At 60.5% G+C, this 12,624-nt stretch overlaps 1 protein-coding gene across 1 annotated transcript in view; it reads left to right on the top strand.

Annotated features, from left to right (window-relative positions):
• Ahrr (aryl hydrocarbon receptor repressor) overlaps positions 1–12,624 on the top strand; it is an 80,822-nt gene that overhangs the window by 64,668 nt on the left and 3,530 nt on the right. The window contains exons 5-10 of the mRNA XM_078018724.1: positions 788–877; positions 6,053–6,179; positions 7,337–7,473; positions 8,749–8,948; positions 11,872–11,933; positions 12,176–12,317. Of these exons, the coding sequence (XP_077874850.1) occupies positions 788–877; positions 6,053–6,179; positions 7,337–7,473; positions 8,749–8,948; positions 11,872–11,933; positions 12,176–12,317 (758 nt within the window). The remainder of the gene's footprint in view (positions 1–787; positions 878–6,052; positions 6,180–7,336; positions 7,474–8,748; positions 8,949–11,871; positions 11,934–12,175; positions 12,318–12,624) is intronic.

Genomic DNA, 12,624 nt, shown 5'->3' with positions numbered 1-12,624 from the left:
TTAAAAAAAATCTTTTAAAAAAAGAAAAACCCACAATTGTGAGCATACCTAACAGTCGTAAGGAGTGCTGTACATAATGAGCATGGGTGAATTTTAAAGTCGTGCCTGATGGTGGCGTTCCGGGGAAACAGTGGGTATGAGGAGGATAAACACCTGCACACGCTGACATGGCGCACATCAATGTGGTGTGGAAGTGCACTGCGTCACCAGCGTCTCCCCCAGGGCCAAGCCAGATGAAGGTGAGGAACACGGGCCCTGGCCTGCGTCAGTGGCCTGGGACAGAGCCAGGGTGGGGCCCTCATGACCCCTTGCTTGACACCACACTGAGGGGAAAGTGCTGACCAGTGTCGCTGCACAGAACACTCCTGCAGGAGAGCGCCAGGGCGCGTCCACGCAGGGGTCACCCGCAACGCAGGCTGCTGCAGGAAGACAAGGAGGAGCCCAGGTTGTTTCAGAAGATACAGGAAACACTTGATGGAGCTCTGTGTCTGTTGAAAGCTCAGAGACGCCGGGAACTTCCTAAAGAGTGGGCAGCGGGGGGGGGGGGGGGGGGGAGGCCTGGCAGAGGGCGACGGCAGGCCCTGTTCTGCCTGGGTCTGTGGTTTGTATCTCCAAGAGCCCGTTGACTCCCAGCAGAGAAAGGAGAAGTGACTCTTGGCCTCTGCTGGGCACCTGGCAGGACGCACTGAGGTCAAAGGGTGCTTCTGGAGGCGTGGGTCTGAAGGCGAAGCCGAGGGAGGGTGGAGACTCACGCAGGAGCCTTACTGGGCTCTCTTGTCTCTTCCAGTCTCTCAATGGCTTTGCCCTGGTCGTGAGCGCCGACGGGATGATCTTCTACGCCTCGCCCACCATTGTGGACTACCTGGGCTTCCACCAGGTACGTGAAGCCAGCCGCGGCGCCGGCTGGGTGCTGGGCTGCCAGCTTTGCCCTGCACAGTAGGGAACAGCAGAGACCAGCCCTCACCGGCCGAGCCTTGGCAGCTGGGTCCCCCTCAGCCTGCAGGAGGCTCCAGATGCTCAGCAGCCCTTGTCTGCTGCCGTGGCTCCTCCTGGATCTCCTCACCAGCTTGGGTGGGGGTGTCCAGACCTGGACAGCGAGCTGGGCTGGGCTGAGGGGCTTGGAACACGAGCTTGGAGGGTGACATCCCAGGAAAGGGTACCACACAGAAGGCCCCCTCTGAGGCCCAGAGGGGACAGGGAGCTTTTTTTTGGTTTGGACTCTGGAGGGAAATAAAAGTCCGATGGGAGCTCAAAAGGTCAAGCAGAGAATCCACGTTTCCCCCTGGACTTGCTGGGTACTCAGAGGCATATCTGGGGCCCTTTCGTGCATTGAGCAGGCCACCCCACAGAGACGTCCCCTCTGGAGAGAAGGGACACAGTCCTGGAGCAGGAAAAGCCATGAGCGGAGGGAAGAACCTGGGACACAGACACCCCAGCCGCTGGGGAATCAGCAGTCGGAAGGAATCAAGGGCTGAGGAGGCGGCTGTGAGTAGGAGACCGCAGCGACCCCCAGGAGCAGCAGCCGTGTGAAGACAGCCCACGGGCCACAGCGGGAGCAAGCAGACTCCCCACCCGCTGAGAGGCCCTGGCCCAGGTTGGCGGAGGGCCCTGAGGGTCCAGGGCTGGCCAGAAGCAGGCCTGTTTGCCGGGGGGCTGCCCTGGAGGAGGTCCCTGGTGGCTGCCCAGCTGAGCCTGTGGGGCAGGACGGCTGGCTCCTGCCTCTGCCAGCCTGGAGGGACATGAGGGGTGGTGACAGTGTGTGGGGGGATCAAGACCAGCACCTCTGTCGGGCAGAAAACCAGGCCTGCACAGAGCCAAAGGCAGCAGAATCCAGGATCCGAGCGTGTGGGTCCCCAACGTGTTAAAGTCTGCCTGAGGCCCCGAGGCCGGCATGTCTTTTACTTAATTTCAGATAGTTTCCCAGAACTGAAGTAGCTATAGCAGTTCCTGGCCCCCACCTCTGAATTCAACTTCCTGCCACCTGAGTCCAAGGCCAGGCTCCCTGCAAACCGCAGGGATCTGGTGACCACCAGGCCTTATCCCGTGGTATTCCTTTCCTGTTCTAAGCCCCGGGGAAGCTGTGTGGAGGACAGGCACGCTCACTCACACCCTGGGGCACTCTCCCAGGACACAACCACGTGTGTTGGTCGCCCCTCTGGACACACCCATCACTAGACCTGGGGCAGTCCTACAGCCCTGTGTAGCACCCGACGGGGGGACTGTGTGCTGGACCTGCGGGCTTCACAGCAGCTGGGGGGACACAGCACAGGGGAGGCCGGCTCTGCAGCTCCACAGTCACCTGACTGCTCCGAGCCTCGTTTCCTGTTCATGCACCGGGCAGTGTCCACCTCTGCCTGCTCCTAGGAGCCACGAGGGGCCCTGGGCACTGGCAAAGGCTCTTGCACCTCAGGGGGAGGGGCAGCCTTTCTGTCTGCTCTTGCTGGCCTGGGGTGCCTTGGACCTGCCCTGTACTGTGCCCACGGTGGGCTGCTGGGGCGCTTTCCACCTTCTGGTGATCACCAGATGTCCAGGGACTAAGGTGGCAGCAGCCCCTCATCCCTCAGGTGACACCAGCCCCTCATGCTCAGATCCTCAGACGTCACTCTCACGGTGGGAAGTAGAGAAGTGTCTGTCAGGAGGTCAGCTGTGACTTGGTGCCTCCCTCACTGTGGGGTCCCGGTGCTCTTCACAGCACAGAGCTTGAGGACATGGACAGGTGGGGACATAGCCCTGGATGTGGGCCCTTTGGTGGCATGTGCAGGGTCTGAGTTGGCGCTGGCCCTGCCTGCCTTCTTCATGCTCAGAGGGGCCTCACCTCTTCCCCAGCATCCATGAGCTCCACGGCACGCAGGAGCCGACTCCCAGGAGTGTCCCACCTAGGATTTGGCTCTGGGGACAAAGGGAGGTGCAGGAGGGTGGCATTGATTCCCAGTTGGAACCTGATCTTGGGATTATTGTTTCCTTGGAGCTTCATTATCTGCCCCCAGTGTTAGAGGTGGAAAACAGCTTTCCTTTATTTTAAAGAAATGGTTCCCAAATGCCATTAAATCAGGCTTTGCAGAATTTTCATGAGATGCCACAACAGCTTGTGCTCTTGAAAACTTCTCATGCAGAGCACTTTGCCAGAAGCCAGGACCCGTTCCCTACTGTGGCAGCCTGAATGCTCTGTCCCTTGTGTCTTCGTGCCCAGCAGGCCTGTGATGAGCAGGTTGGTTTAGATTCCTGACACTCAGGAAGCTGCCAACCCCTCCTGGTCACTGTGGCAGCTGTCCCCAGTGAGCCATCACAGATAAGACCAGCTTGGTGACCCCTGCAGCTACTACTCTGCAGCCAGGGTCATGCTTATACAGAGAGGTGGAAAGGACAGACTGCAGGAAGGTGCATGTGTCCGAGCTAGGAGCTGGTTTCTAGCTTAGAGCTGCAGGCTGGCTGCCCTGGACGGCAGCACCCATGCTGCACTGCCCAGCAGTGGTGTCCTTCTCTCCCTCCTTGAATTGATTCTCTGGACACTGCCTTGTGGACCTGCTCGGGAGGTCAGGTGGGACATGGGCAGTCAGATGTGCTCAGCTAGTTGTGAAAACAGAGCTCTGTCTGTTCCCTGTCTGCAGGCTTGCCTTAGCTGGCTGTGCTGGGCCTCTCCCAGGTCTGTCTGTCCCCAAGTGGTTAACTGCAGACCCCACACACCCCTTTTCTTATGAGAGAGACTGGGGTGGCCTGAGAGTGTTGGGGAGAAGCACCCTCCAGCGGTTCTGTGAAGCTCAGAGTCACCCACACACCTGTGGGAGAGTCTAGTGTGAGTCATGGGCCCACTTTTCACCTGCCCTGCATCACGCCTGCCTGCTGCTGGGGGTCAGCACCCCACTTCCTCCAATCCGAACTAGAGGGAGAACACCATTACAACAGGATTTGAAACGCCACCCTCCAAGGATCAACCCATCAACAGCACACAGTAGTTCCTCCACTCAGAAGATATAAAGCATCAGGCCAATCCAGGCACCACAGAGCTATACCATATTTATGGGTTGGAGACATGACATAGCTATTAAGATATCATTTTTGTGCAAACCAAGTTACAGAATTGATGAAATTCTAACAAAAACTTGATAACTTTTTGGTGGGCATTGACACACTAATTCTAAAGTTTCCATGGAAATGCAGAGGTTAAGAATATCCAAGCTCTCCAGAAGAAGGAGGAGAGGGAGAAGGAGAGGATGACTGCTGGGCACTTGTACTCCTGGGGTCACAGCTTCACAGGCTATAGGCCATGTGGATTGCACTAGGTCACACAGACCCGCAAGCAGCAGTATTCTGAGGCAGAGGGCCTGGGCTTGTGGTGCTCAGTGCTGCTGTTGGCAGGAGGAAAGGGCTCTCTGTTCAGGAGAGATACAGTGCCAGCCAGACCCGATGGGAGGAAGAGGGATCTCATCTCCTCCTTCACACCACATGCAGACCGTGGAGGCACACATTCCCGGAAGGCACACAGCAGGGCAGAGTTAGGAGATCCGTGAGGAAAGATCTCTTAAGCAAGACCAAAAGGCAGGAGTCGGACTGTGCATTCCCTGCAGAGTTGAGTTGAGTCAGCCAGGGGCACGCAGCCCAGGTCCAGGAGGAAGAGGCAGATTGGACGGTGACCAAGAGAAAGACAGTCTGGCAGCACACACCTGCATGTGTCCATGCCTCCACATGCAGCACACGGCACGCATACATCTGAAGACCAGTGAGTACATGCCAAGACACTCAGTCTGGATGACACCCGAGTTGCCGCATACAGGAGGCCTGTCCACGTTGGTGGCTGTACTGGGACAGTCTGAGCTCCAGGTGTCACTGAGGGAGTGTGTTCTGGAACCTGCTCACCTCTGCCATGGAACCTCCTCTCCCTGGGACACAATGGCCACCTGTGGCTGTCCCCATGGACCTGTGGCATCCTTTGCGCTGGCCGGTGTGAAGCAGGCAAGCATTTACTGCAGGAGAACAGCCCAGCTGGAGTGTGGCCACACAGCCAGAGCACAGCCTGGAAATGAGAACATGCCACCACGCCTGAGCCAGCCTCAGTGGTGCTGTGGGCAGGACCGACCCAGAGGACGTGGCTCCCCACTGCTGAGCCTTGGAGGATGGCAGAGCACCTGAGGTGGGGCCAAACCACGATTGGGATAGAGGGGCCTTGAAAGGCCAGACCCTGTCCCCTCACCTGGCAATGTCCCCTCACCTGGCCCTATCCACTCACCTGGCCCTGTCCACTCGCCAGGCTCTGTCCCCTAACCTGGCCCTGGCCCCATACTTGGCCTTGGGCCCTCACCTGGCCCTGGACTCTCACCTGGCCCTGTCCACTCACCTGGACCTGTCTCCTCACCTGGGCCTGGCCCCTCACCTGACCCTGTCCACTCACCTGGCCCTGGCCCCTCACCTGGACCTGCCCCTCAGCTCGCCCTCTTCACTTAACTGGCCCTGGTTCCTCACTTGGCCCTGGGCCCTCAGCTGGCGGTCACACGGGAGTTCTCTGCCGGCCCAGAGCTGCCTGTCCCGTCTGGCCCACCAGCCTGCACCCTGCTCATTCACAGAGCTCCTGAAGAAGCACAGAGCCACCAGCTCTTCAGGGAGGCCTCCGGGGGCCACTCCCACCACGAGGAGTCTCTGCCCATGGCCCCAGGCTACCCTCCCCAGAGCCCTGACTTGGACAACACTGACCAAGGACAGCAGCACATCTGGGCTGCTCTCTGCCCCTTCTCTGCGAAACCCTATAGCCTGTGGGCGATTGAATGTACCTCTCAGTCATGGCCACAGTCACAGCCAGGCAGCCTTGCCACCCACCCCTCCAGGTCAGGGCCACAGGCCTGACCACAGAGCTCATCCACTCTGCGTGAGTTTACTAGTCACATTCGTAACAGGGAGCTCCTGCCAGGGGACTTCTCTCCATAACCGTGGCTGGCTTTTACAGGTGGACCTGGCTTTTACAGGTGGACCTAGGGGTTTTGCAGTTTAACAACTGGAGTAAGAGTCCCTGGAATAAGGGCCAGTTCAGGTGAAGGCCGACATGACTTCTTCCATGTTTCAGACGGATGTGATGCACCAAAACATTTATGACTACATCCATGTCGAGGACCGCCAGGACTTCTGCCGGCAGCTGCACTGGGCCATGGACCCCCCCCAGGGGCTCGGCCAGCCCCCGCGCCCAGACACAGGTGGGTAGGCAGCTCGGAGCACTGTGCACACAGCTGACACCTCTTTTTCCTCTGCCGCCATGTGGGACTCCACACTGGATCCTGCTTCCCAGAGACCTCCCCACCCAGCAGTCCGACAGTGGGCTGGTCACACGGCACCGTGAGTGGCTCCCGAGGGTGTCGGTGCCCAGCCGCTCTGCTGTGCTCTGTAGCCAGGCCTAGGACACCCTTTGTGGTTGGCCCTCCACCCCTAGGACAAGAACCGGAGGGGACCGATTTATAAAGAAGGAAGGTTTCTTTAGCTCAGATTGGGTGCTTCATCATGGTTGTGGGATCACTGCTTTCAGACCTGGGGGGCAGCACATCGTGGTGGGGGCTGCTGGAGGAGCAAAACTGCTGACCTCCTGGCCGTGATGTGAAGAGGGAGAGGGAGGCTGGTGTCCCACTGCCCTTCAAGGACACGGCCCAGTGGCTGACACCAAGGCCCCGGCTCTCAGAGCTACGTCACCTTGCAGAGGTACCAGGAGCTGGGGTCTGAGCATGTCCTCCTGGGACCCTTGGGACACAGACTGCAGGCACCCTGCGGGCTGAGACCCAGTCCTTGCCACCTCTTGGAGTTGCGCGGTCTCTGGCTTCACAAACTCCCTCAGGCTCCTGGCTGCCAGGAAGTTTCTTGGCCCAGTTTACAAGATCTGAAAAAGCCCCTGGAAATGTTGGCTCTTCAGGGCTGGTGCCCTTACCTCTGGGGAACAGGTGATGGTGGACGTGGAGGGGCCAGGCAGGGGTCCTGGGGTGGGTGGCATCTCCCTGGGATCCCATTCACTGCATCTTTCACACCACACACACACACACACACACACACACACACACACACACACACACTGATTCCAGGAAAGGTGTCCAGCTCAGCCTCAGGCAGCAGCATGATTCAGCTTGCAGAGCTGGATGAACAGACCAACCTCAGGCTTCTGGAGCAGGGAGGCTTTACAGATATGGTAAAGGCAGGGGACCGTGAAGGTAGACCCCGTGGCAGCGGTCTCTCCAGGACTGCGGGGAGTCAGGGCCACGTGGAGGGCTGAATGGCTCCCACACAGTGTGCAAGCCCACCTTGGGCACATGTGGCTCCCTCCTGGCCAGCGTCTCCCAGCCTCACCACCACTCCCTGGGCTGTCCTGCAGGAGATGACAGTGTGCTGCGGAGGCTGCTCAGGGCCCAGGAGGGAGGCTCTGGCTCTCCCACCGAGTACTCAGCCTTCCTGACCCGGTGCTTCGTCTGCCGCGTGCGCTGCCTGCTGGATAGCACCTCTGGCTTTCTGGTGAGTGGGTGGGACCTGAGCGGGACCTGACCTGCAGCCCACTCTGGCTCCCCGACCCCTGGGTCCCTCCTGCCCTGGGGTAGAGGGGACCCTGCACCCTTGGACAGAGAGGAGGAGCCCTGGTGGGGTCTCCAGAGGCTCCACGTGTCCCCTTGACACCACCGGGTGTGAAGGACTGGTGCGGGGGGCAGGTGGGACCCACTGCAGGTCACAGGCAAAGCCCTTGGAAATGGAGGTCACTTTGTGTTGGAGGGGAGTTGGGCCTTACCTAAAGCCGTTCCTGACACACCCTAGCCTTCAGCAGAGTCTGCTGGGACCCCCGTGGTCCTGCCCAAGCCTCTGGTTGCCGCCTCTTCCTTCACAGACTTGCTCTGGGGGTCTCCACTTCTTGACCCATCGTGTCCTCTTCCAGCTCCTCACTGAGAGGGAGGCGTCCTCCTCCTGGGAGCGGCTGAGCAAGGGTCCTCCAGCCCCTGCCCACCCCGCAGGCCCCCCAGCGTTTGCCTCTGTGGAGCCTGCACCTGGGTCCCTGCACCTGCCCACTCCTCTGGTTCATGCTGTGCCGAGAGCCACAGGGCCCTGCCCTCCTCCCAGCAGGTCTCTCACCCACGCCCTGGCTGCACAGGACCTTGGGGCTCAGCTTCCAGGCCTGTGCCAGGACCCATGACCAGGGACTCCTGTGACCACTGCCTGTCACACCCCAATGGGACCGAGGGCTGGGGTCCCACCTCCCTGGGCTCTGGGTGTCCTGTCCCCCTGGACTGTGGGCTTGGGGAATCCTCTCTCCCCATTCCTCACCTGACATTTGGCTCTGGCGTCTCTCCTCCCTGACTTTGAGCTCTAGGGGTTCCCCTCTCCCCATCTGGACTGTGGGCTCTGGGGATCTCTTCTCCTCACCTGGACTCTGGACTCTGGTCTGGTCCTGATAATTTAGAAACGGAACATTTAAGCTGAAATAGCCCTCAGAGAACCACCACAGTTGCTACCAGGCAGGCAGCTGGTGGCTTAGGCTCTCGTTGATGGCAGCCTAAGCCAAGGCACTGGTGCCACCTGTGTGCGTGCACAAAGCCATGAGCGCTCACACAAGAACACCCTGTCCCTGCAAGGCGACACCCGTCACAGAGCCACCAAGTCACCCTGAAGGCCTGGGTGGGGCTGGTTGGCAGGAGGCAGACCTGCATGTGGGCAGGGCCCAAGAGCAGAGCGTCCTCCACACCCTCCCAGCCACGCTTCAGCTGTCCTGCCCGCTGAGCCCCTTCTGCTCTCACCTGCCAGATGATGCAGTTTCAAGGGAAACTAAAATTCTTGCTGGGTCAGAAGAAGAAGGCACCATCAGGAAGCATCCTGCCCCCGCGGCTCTCCCTGTTCTGCACCGTGGCGCCTGTCCTCCTGCCGGCCTTGGCAGAGGTGAAGATGAAGGGTGCGTTTCTGAGGGCCAAGCACAGGGTGGACACCTCGGCCACAGTGGACCCCAGGTGAGCAGGAGTCATGCAGCACAAAGCACCTGACATGTAGCGGGCCCGGTGTCGTCTTTGTTCATTTCTGTCAAGTAGTGTGTCACCAGGGAGGTGACAACCATTAGGAAAAACTGTTTCAAACCCTCGTCTGCAGACACTAGCTTCCCATCCTGCCCATCCTGACTGACCCATGCTGGCCTGCCAGAGAACCACTCCACACGAGGACGGTGCCTTGGCCTGCCGCCTCCGGGCCTTCTTCCTCGCCCGCCTCGAGTCAGTGGCCCATCCGGGGTCAGTGGCTGTGCTGCTGCAGGGCCCTGTCCATCGAGCCTGGTCCTGCCAGGCTTTCTGAGCTTTTCAGAAGTGGAAAACACCCAGGGCGAGGTTTTCTGGGGCACACTGTCTGCTGTGTCTTAGAAGGGGCCACCTGTGTTTCCCATTCACCTTTCCCCCGAGCGCGGGAGATGACTCCTTGGAACCCCATGTGGGGGCTCTGTGTGGGAAGGTCCCCCATCCCCAGCCCCTCCTCCGGCCTCAGTGAGCTGCAGAATGCTCCCAGAGCGCACTCAGAGCCAGGGCCACAGAGGATCACCTCAGCCAGTGTGGCTTGGACAACATGGTGCCAGAGGCGGGGGGCTCTCCAGCACGGTCTCCGATAGGCACCCCAGTTCTAGCCAAAACCACCTGGCCTCCCCCTCGCAGGAGCTGTCCAGCTGCAGGATGCTCAGGGAACAAGGGCCCTGGCATCTCCTCCTAGAGGCCTAGTCCCTCCTAAGGGCAGTCGGGCCTGTGGACAGCACTCCTGGGCCTCCTCAGGGCTGTCCTCCTTGCCCCTCTTTTGGATGGGCCTCACAGAACTGGGCTGGCCCCTCTGCAGGTCCTCAGGTGAAGGCCAGAGACCTGGTCTCTGTCACGAGTCAGCCTCTGCTGTGCTCAGCCCTGGCCCTCGGCCTGTCCCTTCAGCCTGCAGCTGCTCTCAGAAATCACTTGTGGCCCTGCGTTTCTGTCTGTGGTTCTCCACTTGGAAGGGCAGCCAGGGCCAGCAGGAAGGAGACTTGAGCAGGCCTCTGACTTGGCACACTGATGGGCCATCAGCTAGGACCCCCCACAGCCTCCAGGCTGTGGGCTCTGCTCACACACAACAAGCCGGCCGTTCTGGAGAGACTGCCCGCTCCTCCCTGGCATTGCCGGAAATCCTGCCCCATCGTTCTGCCCTTCACCCTCTAGCTGCAAGTCCTCCGGCTCCCCCCGGGACAGGAGCAGTGTGCTGGCTGTTCACAGGGACCCGGCGAGGCAGGCTGGGTGGCACTGCTCCTCAGACATGCCTGGGGAGCTCTTCTTCCTCCTCTGGCTGTGTTCCTCAGCTCTCCCGAGATTCATCTAGATGGGCCCCGAGCCGTCGAGGGCTCAGGCCTGGGGCTCCACCACACCAGCACCTGCCTGCCCAGCAACCCAGACGACTGTCCTCAGTCCTCGTCCACGGAAAGGGGACTCCGCTGGGTCAGGGTTGGCCCACTGGACCCCACAAAGTGGTGGGTGCCTCATCGCGGGCCCTGACCAGATGCCAAGGCTGGAGGCCAGGGCCCAAGGTCTGTCCTTCTGCAGGGCCTCCCTCACCTCCTGTCCCTCTGGGAGGCTCTCAGTGAGGAGATCTGGTGGCCTCAGTGTTTCCCCCCACACCTGGGTCCCGTGTTCCTCCTCCTCATTCTGCTGTGTGCAGGGCGGATGGAGGGTGGCTTCCAGGACAGGCTCCAGCCTGGGCACACCAGGTCCCCTTTGGTTCTGCCTGTCTGACAGGCCTGTGCCCATCCTAACTGCTAAGGATGAGAGATGGGAGCCCCCAGGGAGGGCCGCCCCCAGTGGAGAAGGTGCGAGGGCTGAGATCAGGCCAGGCCAGAACCCGGCTCTGCTCAGGCGGACAGGTGGGGGCAGCCTGGGGCCTGCTGGGCTCGCTCCGAGGAGCCCCAGCTGCACGCACCACGTTCTCCTGCTCTCCCGGTTGAGCTGGGTCTGACGCAGGGTCCCAGGACTCAGCCTGGGCTCCTCTGGAGCTGACCTGGAGAGCAGCATCCCTGCCCCCTGGAGCCCAGCAGAGGGCGCAGGTGTGGGGTCCCTGTGGTGTGTGGCCGGGCCAGGGGAGGCACCGCGGGGGACCCCACACTCACAGCCTTGTTAAAACCCAGGAGGATGAGGGCGGCCACCGGAGAACACAGACCCACCAGTCTCGCCCTCGAAGGCGCTCTGGGGCAGACAGGCCTGCAGCCAGGTGACAAATGTCGTCTCCCGGAGCCTTTCCTGACGGGTGTGTGACAGGCTGTGGCCCCGCTCCACACTTGGAGCCACTGTGCGATTCTCTTCCTCACGAGTGTCTATTTCTGATGCAGAGTGGACACTGGCTGCACTTTGTGACCACAGACTCACAGTGATGAAAATGGGGTTCCCAGGAAGTGCAGCTCCCCTCAGAAACCCTGCCTCTCTGGCCACAGCTCCCAGAGGGAGGGCGACTCAGCCAGGTCTGGGCGGAAGTCCTCTGGTATCTTCCAGTGGTCAGCTCCTCCTCTAAAAAGAGAACAGACCATTAGGAGGAGATGGTGGCTGTCACCGCACACCTCCCCCAGACCGCGGCCGGCGGTCTCAATCTGTTCATACTGACTCTTCGAGAACTTTGCCCCTGGAGTCCACGTTCTCCCTGTGGCCTTCCAAGAAGACGTCCAAGCCCTAAATCAAACGCCTTGTGTGGGCAGATCTACCTCCAGAGCAAATTCCTTGTCCTGGCTCAAAAAATGACATGTCTCAGATGGTCTGGAATCTGTCCCCGATGAAGGACCTGGCAGTCCGTGGGAGTAAGCGAGTGGGAACTCTGGCCCCCTCCTCGGGTGACAGTGCCACCATGTGCCTGCCCCATCTGCACACTCATGCCACTCGGCTCTTGTCTCCACAGGGCCCAGGCCACCCCAGCTCTGTGTGGACCAGACCCTCGTGCAAAGCCCAGCTTCACTGCAGGTACTTCTTGAAGTCCCTCTGACGCCCTTAGCCCCTGGGCGAGACACAGCGTGTCCCCTGGAGAGCCGGCTCCCTCAGCCCTGGGGATCTGTGGAAATGCCACTTCTGAGGGTGGAGGGTGGCCCACGGGGACAGTTGCCCTGTTGCTCTGGTACTACGGCTCAGGAACTTGGGGGCCACACTGCACCTAGACCAGGGCCCTCCAGGACCCCAGTGACAGGCTTTCCCTCTGACCCCCGCAGGAAGCAGCAATGGTGAAAACTGCGTTCCCCTGTTCAGGTCACAGATGGACACTGGCCACTGGACCCGGGCTCCCAGCAGGGCCCTGTGCCTGTGCCTCAAGGGTGGCCCTGAACTCATCCTGGACCCCACAGGGGCTGCAGGGTAAGTGATGCCGGCCATCCCCCCCCCCGCCCCTGTCACTACGGAGGCCAAAGAGAGAGGAGTGGAGAGGGGCCACCAGTGGCCTTGACTGCGGGGACAGGACCCACTAGGCCTGGCCATTGGTGCTGTCCACACAGCTCTCAGCCTGGACAGTGTCCACCTGCAGGGGCAGTAGGGAGGAGTGGGCTTTTCTTGGAAACCCTCTGCATTCCCCATCCCGTCCACACCACCCGGCGGCCCCTACCTGCCACTCTGCCCTGACCAGTGGGTCTGCCTTCCCAGACTGACCACCATGTGTCACCCTCAG

The sequence above is a fragment of the Ictidomys tridecemlineatus genome, chromosome 1 (assembly GCF_052094955.1).
Source record: "Ictidomys tridecemlineatus isolate mIctTri1 chromosome 1, mIctTri1.hap1, whole genome shotgun sequence".
In the NCBI taxonomy this organism is placed as follows: Eukaryota; Metazoa; Chordata; class Mammalia; order Rodentia; family Sciuridae; genus Ictidomys; species Ictidomys tridecemlineatus.
This window is presented reverse-complemented; position numbering and strand designations above follow the sequence as displayed.